A 13,839-nucleotide genomic window follows, 5' to 3' on the forward strand; every position below is an offset into this window, starting at 1 on the left:
CAAGTTAGTGCAAAACATCTGAAAGGTGTTGCTTAGGAGCTTGAAACATCAATAAGAAGATCCTTCTGAACACTGTCTGCACCAAAGACATGAAACCCCCAGATCATGGTCTACTCAAGTCTGTTGGAATCAAAAGTCTACTCCAAACTGAAAAAGCATCTAAGGAACTGATGTTATGAACCAGGAGAGAGCCAACTGATTTCCTCCTCAATGGAACCTCAGCAGGTGTTGCTTAGGAGCTTGAAACATCAATAAGAAGATCCTTCTGAACACTGTCTGCACCAAAGACATGAAACCCCCAGATCATGGTCTACTCAAGTCTGTTGGAATCAAAAGTCTACTCCAAACTGAAAAAGCATCTAAGGAACTGATGTTATGAACCAGGAGAGAGCCAACTGATTTCCTCCTCAATGGAACCTCAGCGGCATGATCAAGCTTACAGAATATATTACTCAGTGGGAGATCCCAGCTATTATTGAGGGTATAAAGACTTTCAGCAAACATGGAATTTACTTCCACATAGGAGTTTGCTCAAATCCCAACCTTTTCAGAAAGAGTGAATAATCTTGTATTTCTGTCAAGAGATGTTTTTGCCCCCAAAATAGCAACTGAAGACCAACTTAAGCCACAAATGCTTTGTCTGTCAATTAATTCTACACATCCAATTTGAGAACTATGATGAGATTTTTCTTAAATACATGCTTCATCCCCAACACTGTCACCACATTCAAAACATGCCACTACAGGCTAACTTGCAATCACAAGTATAAGCAGGATTACAGGAATCCCAAACAGGAAACCTAGAAAAACACAGAGACCAACAATAAAAAAATCCTCATGAGCCACTTAATTGTGGTGACTTTGACAACAGGCAGGGTGAGTACTTTTGTCTCAGTACAGCCTCTATCAGCCTGCAGCATGGGAAACGTGACTGCGAGCTACCCGGACAGGTCATCCCTCCCCTTCTCCAAACAAAACCAACTATGCTTAAATTTCCCACACTAATTCTCTTCACCAAACATTTTCTTAATATCTAACTCAATGTCAGGGCCTTGAACCATGCCAATAGGCTTTGCAAACTCTTCTCCTGCCCTCCTAAGGGCTTCACCTGCCTGTGCTCAAGATTCAATCTGATACAGTACGGTTTTGCAATTTGGGGTGAGACTTCTGGGAAAAAAACTGGCAGATGCCTCACCTAGGGCCCCCATTCTTTGGCTTGGGAGCCACATCTGAGCTCAGGCCCTTGCCTGGGTTATACTGCAGGCATACCTGTGCCTGGCCATGTACCTTGTTGATCCTGTTCTTCACCCTGACCTACTGACTTGTTTTTCTGCCTTGACCTCAGACCTGTCTCACTGCTTTGGACTTGTCTGTTAATCACCAGGCTCTTGTCTGTCCCTGGTCCTAATCTTCCTCGCAACAAGTTAAGCCCAGTGCTTTCTGTCTTGTCCATCAGAGAGAACAGATCATCCTCTTTACATTGTGACTCTTTGGTATTTGAAGACTTAAATCATCTCCATTTGAGGCTTTCCTCCTCACTACTAAACAATCAAGTTCCTGATCCTATCTGTCATACATTCTAGATCTGACAAGTCCTTGTGACCTTTCACGTAGCCAATTATTTATTATTACAAAAATTCTCACATTTATGATCACTTTATAATGTTAGACTTCCTACAGAATTGATGTTTGTCCATTCTACCCTTCTGACCTACCCACCCTGCACTGCGCTAGCCCACTCAACTCTGTCTTGATGAAACCCAGCACTGGTTCTTCTTCAAACCATTTCAAATTATACCCACGTACAACGGTGCATTTGCAAGCCCTTCCCACCTAGATGTAGTCTATAGCCTAAAATATGCATACCCTGTCCCATGTGCCTGTAATTAACAGGAATCTTTCCAGACTTTGGAAACTCTTTCCTCCCCATGCAGCCTTTCAGCACAACACAGCTGTCAGAATTTTCACAGCAGTACATTCCAGCCAGTTCCGTAATCACCCTGGATATTAGCAATTTAGCATTTTCACAAAACTGCCATGTAAGAATGTCCTAAGTGTTACTAAAAAAAAAAAAAATAAAAAAAAAATCACAAAACAACCTACAGCTTCTACCCTAAGCACAATGCCTCTATCTCACCATGGCAAGAACACATTTGTCACAGATTACACACATCATTTCAAATTAAACTCAGCTGTCATTCCCCTATTTTTCCCAAGCTCATATGAGCTGTTTGAAATCTCCAACTTATTCAATTCCTTACTAAGATCAGCTGCAATTTCTGAGGCAGTGGCCTCACAGTCAGTGCCCTAACTGTCATGGTGTATAACATGCACTGAAAGAAGAAAAGATTCAGCAGAAACAAAGATCACATCCTAAGGCATCCATAGAGGGAAGCTAAGCTTCAGTCACACAAACAATTTGTAACACGCAAGTAGGTAAGAGGTCCACCAAAGGCATCTCTGCAATGCAAATGCTCTGAACACAATTCTGGATGTTCTGAAATTAGGGCCATGCCATCATTTATGTACTATGTACTCAGAATAAATCTTAGTTTAAATAGCAAGACAGATGCTTAATCTACAAAAGAAAACAAATAAAAAGCAGATGTGATTTTTTGGGTTGGCTCAAGCTTTTTGTTCCATGGCTTAAGATTTTGTAAAAGAAAGACGTGCCAAACTGTTGAACATACTCAATTCATAATTACCTATTTTAATAGCATGATGGTACAGAGGGGGAGAGAGGAAGAAAGAACACAAGCTGATGCCACATACCATGTTCCCACTGTCAAAGGCAAGAGAATCTGCTTAAGCAACCATTCATGGGCTGGGAGTGCAAACACAACCAGCGGAATATAACATGACATGAATACAAAATTATAAAACTAATTACCCATGACAGGAAAAATAGCTTTTTATAGACTTTCTGTTACATAAAACAGTATTAGGATATTTCTTACTGTGAGTGTGCAAAGATTCTGATGAAATTGATTGGAAGAAGTTGTATACTCTCTGATTCTGCAGAAAAGCTTGTGATGTATTTGAAAATAGTTGCCTGAAATGAAAGTGAGAGTTTGTTAAACTAAGTAATAGAATCATAGGAGAACACAAAAATTTACTACAGTACCATTTAAAAGCAAAGCAGGTAGTTCTTAAGAAGTCCAAACATTTCAAACTGCGTACTTAGCATAAACAATGTTAAATGCTACGTTTGAGCTTTGCTGTTCAGTGCCAGTGCAAGGCTGGAGTACAGCCAGCACAAGAAATCGGTATGATGAATTTTTTTAGATTTAGAAAGGTATGTGCTTTTGAGCCATCTCAATTCAGACACTGTAGCCACTTGTAACATTTTATCAAAAAGGAGCTTGGACTGAGTCAAAAAGCACTGGACCTTGTTATTTTAATTTCTTTTTTTAAACGGAGAACACATTTAATTTCCCAAAACAATGCATATCTTTCTTAAATACATTTATGTGGCTAAATAAAAAGCTGAATTCACTGATAATGTCACCATTGAGACTCATAATTATCTGCAAGAGCAAAGGGTGGGATTCTCAATATTGCTCTGCACTGGTCTGAGTCTGTTCCCAAGAGGTCAGTGACAAATTCTATTAGCTTCAGATAAGAATTTAGGCCAAGAATGAATGGTTTTCACATTCCACACACCAAGTTTTCAGTTATTACTTGCCAGGAAGCACTACCCAGCTCTGTTTCTTTAGAGGAGGGGCAGGGGAAAGCAATTTTTGGCAATGGGGCACATATCTAAGCCTCCAAATAAGAATGTATTTATGCCAAAATTGACACTGAAAGAAAATAGGATTTGTACACAGTAATGCTATTATCACAAAATTATTCACGTAGCATTCCCATATACTCACAACATAACTTGCAAGTCATAATTAGAGTTGCTTACTACAGCACAGTTGGCTATGTTCAAAGGTTCTCTTCAAAGTGAATCTCTTGGGTTTGTAATTACTGTGCAGTGAGGCTTCACAACCTTTCTGCACTGCAATACATTCCCTTCAGCCGACCTCTATTTCACAAGTTTATTGAGTTAAAGCCACAACATCTATTAGCAAAAATTGTTTGCAGAGATATACTTTTTGGCTTGACAATCAAGCCAATAATGACAGATAAATATTACAGATAAAAATTTTAAAAACAACCCAAACTGGGAAGGTGGAGGTTGAGGCATAGTACAGCTCCTTACCTTCTTTAACTAAGATATTAGGACAAAAATTTTAGACAGACCCAGACAACATTATGAGTAGGAGCCTGAAAAGCCATGCCTGATTCTTCAAGTGCCCCAACTCAAGAGACACTGCCTAACATGATGAATCATTTGTTTTCAACAAGGTTGAACAGTCCTAACAGAAAAGGACAAACATAAGGTATCTGTAGCAAACAAAAAAACAGGGAGGCACACCCAAATTCATACTGCTGTTCTGAGTTAGAGGATTTGATCAACATGTCCCACAGCCCAGCAAGCTCTCTCATCACTAAATAGTAGGTTATGAGTTATGGGCATTTTTGTACAAATGCATGAGCTACTTTCATTTTTATATACATGTTTAACTATTACTGCTTATTTTTCTCAAATCCTGTTCTGTCTCTCACTCTATCCTGCCATAAAAGCAGAACATATGTGCTCTGAGTTACTGTTTCTAGCACCTCTAGTATTCCCTTGTACAATGGAGGCAAGATCCTCACAGAAGTGCCAAGCATTGCAATATAATGCTGCTCAGGACAAATATTTTCATAATACAATTACTTCTAAAGAAGTAATTCTATTAAGTTTCATAAAAGTCTCAATTTAAAAACAAGAAAGAAGAAAGAGTCAAGAGTGTCTCTTTCATTGCTGCCATCCCATTTTCTTTGCAAAATGTGTTTGGGTAGCAGAATTTCTACTGTTCACTTCAGTTTCTTTTCAGGTGATGTATTTCAGGCTATTTGCTAAAATATTTACCTGATTATGGGCTCAAGATCAGCATGCCTTCGTTCTTCCCTCTTCTGAAAACCCTGATTTAGTGCTCTTAAAATAGTCTTGTCAAATGCTTCAGAAGATAGTTCCTTTGGGAGCTGAAAAAAAAGGTTAATGCGAAAAATGAGTAGTTGACATTTTAAAGACTATACTTGTTCACTATGAGTCTTTATACCTTTTGGTATCAACAAGAAACTCTATTGTTCCAGTTTAAGTAAGGCAATTTACAGACCAAAGGTACAACAAATCAACATCACTTAGTTTTGCTAGAGAAACACTTAGCTGTAAATCCTCACAGCAAATCCAGATGTAAAGCTGTTTAAAGACCTATTTTAAAGAACTACATTCAGAAATTTACCAACACTACATTCTTTTCCAGAGTAATTCACACCCTTTTTTGATTTATTTCTTTAAATCTTTCACACACAAATCTGGTCTGAAAACAGGCAGGGAGGACTGAATGCACCATACTCACTATCATCCCTTAGATACATGAAGTTACCGTAAAGAAACGGGAGTAGGAAGGAGACTCTTTCAGTTACACGATACACTAGACTTCAGTGGGCACTACAGAAATGAATCAACAGCAAGTCCCTCTCCAGTTGATTTTAACACATACTTCTTATCAGAATTTATTCTAACTGTTCCCAGTGCCAGTACTACAGAGTGAGGCCTTCTGATGTTCTAGTTCAGAAGGCAAAATTCTTGCTACTTAAGAGCATCTCTATTTGAAATGAAAAATATTCCCCAGAACAAAGTTTTCTCACGTTTACAACTTCCAAAATAAAGTCCTTAAGGTCACCAAAGTGATCAAATTTGTTCTTTTAAGTATTTTAATTTTGGGGCAATTATAAGCAAACTGTCATAGCAAAAGTGGTTTCTTCCTAAAGTTCAAAGCTATTACTGATGTGCTTAACATCTGCCACTGGTTATGATCAATGGCACTAAGCAATTTACACTAGAGAAGCATCTTCCTTTCACATGTCTGGAATACCCCCAACCCAGAGGGCCAGCTGGATATTACATCCTGCTCGTAGTACAACAGCACAGCACTAATTCTTTCACTGAATGAACTGCTACTAACAGAAGGATGCTATGTCTGATGAAGGTAATTGCTTGGTAACACACATAAAAGGAACTCCTGGAATCCAGACAGGTGCTGTTAGTACTAGATCAGTACAGTGCCATAGCACCTGAAATGCCATATATATAACACCAGGAAGAAGGGCTGAAAGCAGCTGTTCCTAACAGACCCTTTGGCTGCAATATGGGCTACCGAGGAACAGAAATATTAGTCAGTACTAACCAAACGGTACCAAAAAGTTACTGCAGAAGCACAGGAATAAGCAAACCTCCCGTCCTATTGTTTTGTATTTACATCTGTACCTGGAAACAGTAGATTCTTTTTTAAAACTTTCATTAAAAGGTGTTCAGTTCCTTCTGTAGTTAAAGATTCAGTTATATGAACCCAAGATTATGTGCTTAACTTCAGGTAATGAGATAGACTTGTCACTTACAAGCTTATTAGCCCTTCCACATAGGTGGGTAATTTCCTACATGCAAAGAACTGTTCATATTTAGCACCGAAGAGAAGGTGCTCTTTAAATACAAAGCATCCAAGTTAACCCATTTACTACCTTAGTTTTCCCACCACTGATTCTATTCTGAAACAATTTTTACAATATCTTGCTTCTATCACATGTAACCTTGGAATTTTCTATCAAGGGTTTTGACTAGTCATTTCTGTCCCCAGGACACTGAGTGTACTACTTAGCAATGCCATGGCAGGCAGGAAATAAGAATAACAAAAAGCCAAAATACAAGTACATATGAAGCGGACGGCACTCATGCTGTGTGATTTTTAAAGCAAGGTCTGTTTCAGCTTGCTTTATTTAACAACTCTCTTTCTCCTATACTTATGGCTATCAAACCAACACAAACCAAACACGTTTTTCAGCCATGCATATTCTCCACAGAACACCTTGGAAAGCTCATAGCAGCTTGGGATTGTCTTCCTCTTGTCCTGTCATCTCCTATAAATCTAGACTGATGGAGCAGTCAAGCCAGCACATGGGAGGAACACCCCACATCAGTCAAGCAGGACAGCTCTGCAATGCTTTGGATCCTGTCTGTTTTCCTGCCTCCTCCTCCTCGCCACAAGTAGGTTCTAGGAGGTCCATTTCAGACACTGGTGTTTGTCTTACAAAGGTTGAACAGGAGGCATGCAGCTGAATGCTCATCGCAGAGCTGCACAGGATCCTGAATGACAGTCCTGCTTTTAAGGTTCTCTTCAAGAGCAGATGCATGTACCCTGTGTTGAGGGGTAACGCATCTCCAACCAGACATGCCACCCAGAATTCAAATCCTCACAGCTTCATTTCTACAATCCCAGAAAACAATGTTGATAACAAACCATGAACAAAGACAAATTCCACTCACAATCAACACTGCAGTTAACAACAGCAGATGCCATCAAAACATGTCAAAACCAGATCTTTCATTACTGCCCTGAACAGTGAAGAGTTTAAACACAGAATTTCCCAAAATAGGTGGAACCCAAAATATTAAGACACTGGTAATGAAACACACAGTTCAAGGCCATCACACTCACGGGGTCTGCACATGGCCTATGCACCCAAATGCATTCCCTGCTTGGGGCAGGCAGAAAAACAACTTGAACTTTTCAGCATTTATAAACATGCACACACATGTACATACAGTTGCCAGACCATCCTCAAATTTGAGTCCTTGTGATAGTGAATAGCCTTGCCTTTGTTCTATTGAAGAATACAACAGTTAAAATTAAGAACTACTATGCTTGTGGCTCTGCCTCACTAATTAAAAATAAATGATACGCTTTAAGGTCATTCTAACAGGGACACGAATAATCTAACGAGCAGTGCTTGTACAGAATCACAGAATATGCTGAGCTGGAAGGGACTCACCAGGATCACTGAGTACAAATCATGGCTGTCCACAGGGCATCCCTGTGAATCACACCATGGGCCTGAGAGCATTGTCCAAGCATTTCTTGAACTCTGTCAGGCTTGGTCCTGTGACCAATTCCCTGGGCAGCTGTTCCAGTGTCCAACCACCTTCTGAGTGAAGAATTATTTTCTAACATCTAACCTAAACCACCCCTGACACAGCTTCATGCCATTCTCTCAGGTCCTGCCACTGGTCACCAAAGACATCAGTGCCTGCCCCTCCATCTCCCCTCGTGAGAAAGTTGTATAGAGCAACAAGATCTCCCCTCAGTCAACTCCTCTCCAGGCTAATCTGACCAAGTGACCTCAGCCACTCCTCATATGGCTTCCCCCCAAGCCCTTCATCATATTTGCTGCCCTCTTTGGACACTCTCTAATAGCTTTTTATCCTTCTTGTATTGTGGACCTCAAAACCGCATGAAATATTCAAGGTGAGGCTGCACCAGCACAGGGTAGAGCAGAGCAAATCACCTCCCTCAACTGGCTGGCAATGCCTTGCCTGATGCACCCCAGGACACAGCTGGCCCTCCTGGCTGCCAAGGCACACTGTCGACTCATACTCAATTTGCCATCGACAAGGACCCACAGGACCCTTTCCACCAGGCTGCTCTCCAGCATCTTGTTCCCCATTTTGTACATACATCCAGGGTTGCCTCATTCCAGGTGCAGAATCCAGAACTTGCTCTTGTTAAACTTCACATGATTGGTGACTGCCCAGCCCTATGTACCTATACATTAATTCTGTGGGGAATACTAAACACTCATCTGGTAGTTTTATGATAGCCCAATTAAAACGCTAAGAGCCATTTCAAATGATACAATCTCCTCTTGGGAAACTCCCCAAACATTCTGTAGAGTTGCTACACCACAATATACAAGATTTAAATCATTAATACATACTTTTAGTAGGAATTCCTGAAGCTCCTGGTGTGTTTTTGTCACACATGTTATTGAAAGATCAGACCAGGATACCTAGTAAGGAAGGAAAACAGAATGAGGAAAGTTAGTTTTTCAAATATCATACCAATTACGTGACCTGAACAATTCCACAAACCTGATGATCACAATATAGGAGTTAACACCTACAATTAAGTAAATACCAGGCAAAACAGGGATAAAGCTGTATTTTTTCAAAGACACACGCTTATTTGGAGTGTACAATTTGGGATCACCTTCATGATATTTATGGCTAAAGGGAGCGTGAACAAATTCAGGGAAATGCAAAAAAGTCCCTGAAGATTACTGACTCATAAAGAAGCCAGGCAGAAAGCTCTGTAATTACAGGACTCGTATCAAACAGACATCACTAGCCACAAAAAACAGGTACTGGAGAAAAGGTAGGTAAGATACACTGGATTGAGCTCTCACTGCCATTATCAGGGGTCAAAACAAAAAAACCCAAACAAAACAAAACAAAAGAAAGAAAAAAGAATAATATCTCCGTGTATGTTACCTATAAAATAATTTTATCTGCCTCAGACTTGAACCTTACACAGCCATACAGAACTTGTTGTAGGCTGCAGGTCTAAAAAGTAGTGCAAGTTACTAAAGAGGTTACTTAATAATCAACACAGCATTTTGGTATCTGCTTGTATGAAATTTCAGTAGCTTACTGTTCTGACACGACTGCAGGTAGAAGAACAGCACCTTCACATGCATACTTTAAGAAAAAAGTAAGTAAGCTTGGTTAGATGAGTGCTGCCTGCCTGTAAGCCCACTTCTGGGCTAAAGACTCCAATTAGTAACGTGGGAAGATTCTGTGTAACAGGAGTGGATATGGCGATTATAAACATTCACTTACTCCCACGAGCTGATAGAATAACCTCAATCACCAGCTGCCTCCAACTTAGTCCCCAGAAACGCCAGCTACCCTTGGTGCCCTCGATTGGGAAGCTATGACTGTAATTGTTACAGTCTTAAAAAAAAAAAGCAGTGTCTGGGCAAGCACAAAATAATCTCCAGTGAGGAGCACAATATATACCTGCACAGATGAGGAAACACTTTCCTAAAAGAACTGAGGTGGAGGACTTTCAAGACTACTGAAATAATTCCCAGAACATCTCCACATTCCCCATTTAACAAAGAAATTCAAAACCATTGTCAAATCCTTCTACCCGCTGAATTTTCAAATAGTTTTGTGATTTTAAATATTAATAATCTATATAGGCATTCTGTACAAACCTCTCCTACCTACTACTGTATTTTACCTAGTAGTTACTTCACATACTAGTTGGAAAAAAGTTCTATGACAAGGCTGAAATATTTGGGCAGGTTAATCTTAAAGACTTTGAAGGCAACATTCCACATATTACTGTCCTCAATAAAAGAAGACTGCAAAATCTTCCGCAAATTTCACCTTCAGATATGATCAACAAGGTGTCTGTTGCCAATACTTTACTTTAAAACCAGAAATACTATCCGTGTCAATTTAACTCTAATTTTAAGCACCTAGTAATACCAGAAAAGACAAAACTCTCTAATTCATGTCCATTTAGAGAATACAATATCAAACTCTGGCATCAACGCATCAACTTTCATCTCTTAATGTTTTTTTCTTTTAAGCCTGCCACTTCAAAGCCCTCCTGTAACACATGCCAAATGGCCAGCTGAATGTTTGATGCAAACCATTCATGGGGGGGAAGGGAAACATTTAATTTTATCTTCAAATCTGGTATACTACCAGACTCACATCTACTGGCTAAATGACTCATTGCGTTAGTCAGCTATGAAAATTACTACTTTGGCTCAATCAGAACACCACCACCAATAGCCTGAGCAGCTATTATTTAACACCTACAGCCTTTAATACCAGACCTCAATACTGAAAGCTTCTCTTCCAAAGCAGTAAGAAGCAGTGCTTCAGTTTTCAAATTCATTCACACAGTTGTTACATGTTGTTGCCCTTAGACTATACCAGGCAGGCCTTTCAGTTTGTGGACACTTTCCAGCTTGTTTGCTTTTACCTTAACAAAAAAACAAACTCCTAAACAAACCAACCAACCAACCTCTGGTTTTGTCAGAAAACACAGGAGCTATCCTCACATGGTAAACATGATAAATGAGATCCAAGATAACCACATGACTTCAAGAAATATGCAGCTGCAGACACAAGAACTGGGCTCCTTTGCCACTTTAGCAAGCAATTGACTAGTTCTAGACTTCTTTGTAATGCCTATGCTGAATTAGCAAGAGCCAAGTTTCTTGAAGCAATGTCACATATGCAGCTATGGCTGGTGTTCTACACCTTCCCACCTTGTGCCCAGAATTACATAAAGACCTGACCTGCATGCAGAACTCAAAAGAATCATTAGGATAATTCAAACAATCTCAAAATTGCCTCCTGAGCAGGTATTTGACACAAGCTGTTATGTATCTACAATACACAGATATCAATGAAGACAATTATTTTAATATTCTGGAGGTTATTTGCTTACTTTGAATGTGTACTCCAAATGTTTGTCAGCCCTTTTCCTTGGTACTCCTTTCAGGGTTATCTTCTCAATGTGTACAGCTGAAAGAAAAACACCTTATTTTGTATGCCAAAAATGACAGTTTGCAAACATTCCCTACTTCCCCAGGCACTCTGAGACTTCCCTGACTCCCACAGCCCCACTCTTCCTCGGGAGCTACGGTACTGTAACAAACTGCAGCAGGCAGGTGGAACCTTGATCTCTACAAGTATTTCCCTGGCCTAACCACAACCTCTTCATTGCACATCATGGGAATCTGTGCATTTCCCAAGACCTTATTTAGACCAAAAGTCACATAACTACAACAATACAGCCACTGTAAGTGAACAGACAACAAAAGGAAGTCCAATTGTGTCTTTAGTCCAAGAAGTGCTGATAAAAGCCAGAGATCCTGCCCTCCATGCCCATGTTTGAGAAAGAAAGATCAAGTAGCAACGAGGGCGAACTAGGGCCAAATAACCACATTTCTGAAAGGCACTTCAGTGAAGGGAAGCACTTGGGTAAGGCCTGAAGAAGACAGAAATGAGTGTCAGCAAACAGAAAATGAGGAGGATAAGCAGAAGGCTATGACGATCGTACTGTGAAGTGTCATTCAACTGAACTGAAAAGGAAGAAAGGTACTTCCAAAGTACTTGCTACTTCAACATTCCTTCCCCACAGTCTACTGCACTCAGGCATAAGCCAGTTCAGGCTGTGACTTGGCAAGCAGCAGCACCATATGGCTTTCAGGGCCTGGAAATTTTCTTGAGGGCAAACAACACTGTTCAGGTAATATTCCATATAAAAACCCTTACGTAGCTGAGTTGGGCTTTTCACTTTTGCTGCTATGCTGGCCTAAAAATTCAACAGAATTTTATTCTAATACAAGCCTGAACACATCTTTATGTTAAAAAATATTTGATTTAAAAACAGTTCAACCTGCCCTACAGCATCAATGCTTCCATCCAATGCTTTCGAAACTCCTTTTTTGAAGGGAGGTGGGTGGTGTTAATAGCTAACGTTTTCCTTACAATTTTTGACTGCATGTTTACATGGGATATATTGAGAACTACTCATAACAATAATACTTTATAAAAAAAACTATCACAAAAGCCTCCTGTAAGAATATGTTACAAAGCTCATTCTTGGATCTTAGCTGATTAATTGCCATTTAATATAACTCACATATCTTCAATGAATTTTGTTAAAGCTACAACCAGAGTCTCAGTCACATCAAACATCATTTCTAAGAGAACTGAGTACTGTCGATTTCCTTAAAGGAATAATAAACCAGCATATAAACCTAGTGATAGTGTTACAGTTTCCAAGTGTTACAGTTTCCAATTCCTTCAGCAGAAAGAGTGACAAATACTGAGTGTGCTGGTGTACGCTGGTTGTAATCCTCTAGCCAGGAGCGAGGCAATCACTGGCAAAAATGAATTATTACAAAGCACAGAAACCTGAGATGAGCAAAGAATGACAGACAGTAACATACATCAATATCCTATGAAAAGACGAGGGTTTAGTGACCTGAATTTTTATCTGTCTGGTATAAAGTGCTGTTAGAAGAAGGACCATGGTATAACATGAGTTTTGGTGCAGCAAAATTCTTGAATGGCTTATGGTAAAATTGATACCATCAGCAGAGCTCATACTCCTAAGTTAATTAAAAAGTTGATTCCCATGACTGGAACTGAGAATAGTGGTTTAAATTGCATTCCACTACATGCATGTATTTAGCCTACATAATCAGGAAACTAACACCATTAACATTCACAGACAAGCTTTTTCCCTTAATGAGATTGTGCTTATTTTAAATTATTTAATGTTCTCCATGCTAAAATTTGTCCTCGGGTATAAAAAATTAATTTTATTACACAACGTAATAACTTCAACTTCCTTAACTTCTGTTGTTGCTGCATGCTTCAGGTAGTTACAGTGCTGTTGCTGCACAGCTTTAGTGCCAGTTTCAACAGATTGCTTTAAAAATCAGTTTCCACAATCACATTTCAAATATTCTAAACAGCGGAACTGCGAAGAACTGTTTGAATATAAAAGCCAATGAGGCATGTTACAGCTCTGCATCTATTCTGGACACAACAGTGCATTCAGGATGATTAAGTCCAGCATATACACATGGCACTGCTTTCACTGTAAGTCTAAGTCAAGATTTTTAATATTCATATTCATCACAGCTGAGAATAAAAACCAAGTTTTACTATCAGTGGTATTTCTAACCCAGTAAGGAGATTTCTGTGGCAGGGACTCTCTATCACATACCCATGTAGCAAATATCACAAAACTGTTTGGATCCTTCACTGTGGCTTTTCACTGTGATAATACAAATGCAGAGAAATATTTAAGCTCTTTGCTAGATTAAATTATTCAACTTTTCTGTGCTTCTGTTACTTAATTCAAGAAAGAG

The 13,839-nt window shown here is 39.5% G+C and overlaps 1 protein-coding gene across 1 annotated transcript in view; it reads right to left on the bottom strand.

Moving 5' to 3' along the window:
* Positions 1-13,839, bottom strand: part of ZCCHC2 (zinc finger, CCHC domain containing 2) — a 29,359-nt gene that overhangs the window by 14,507 nt on the left and 1,013 nt on the right. The window contains exons 2-5 of the mRNA XM_009078032.1: positions 11,400-11,476; positions 8,866-8,937; positions 4,964-5,076; positions 2,958-3,052 (exon numbers count right to left, since the gene is read on the bottom strand). Of these exons, the coding sequence (XP_009076280.1) occupies positions 2,958-3,052; positions 4,964-5,076; positions 8,866-8,937; positions 11,400-11,476 (357 nt within the window). The remainder of the gene's footprint in view (positions 1-2,957; positions 3,053-4,963; positions 5,077-8,865; positions 8,938-11,399; positions 11,477-13,839) is intronic.

Source organism: Acanthisitta chloris, unplaced genomic scaffold, assembly GCF_000695815.1.
Source record: "Acanthisitta chloris isolate BGI_N310 unplaced genomic scaffold, ASM69581v1 scaffold19897, whole genome shotgun sequence".
Classification (NCBI taxonomy): Eukaryota; Metazoa; Chordata; class Aves; order Passeriformes; family Acanthisittidae; genus Acanthisitta; species Acanthisitta chloris.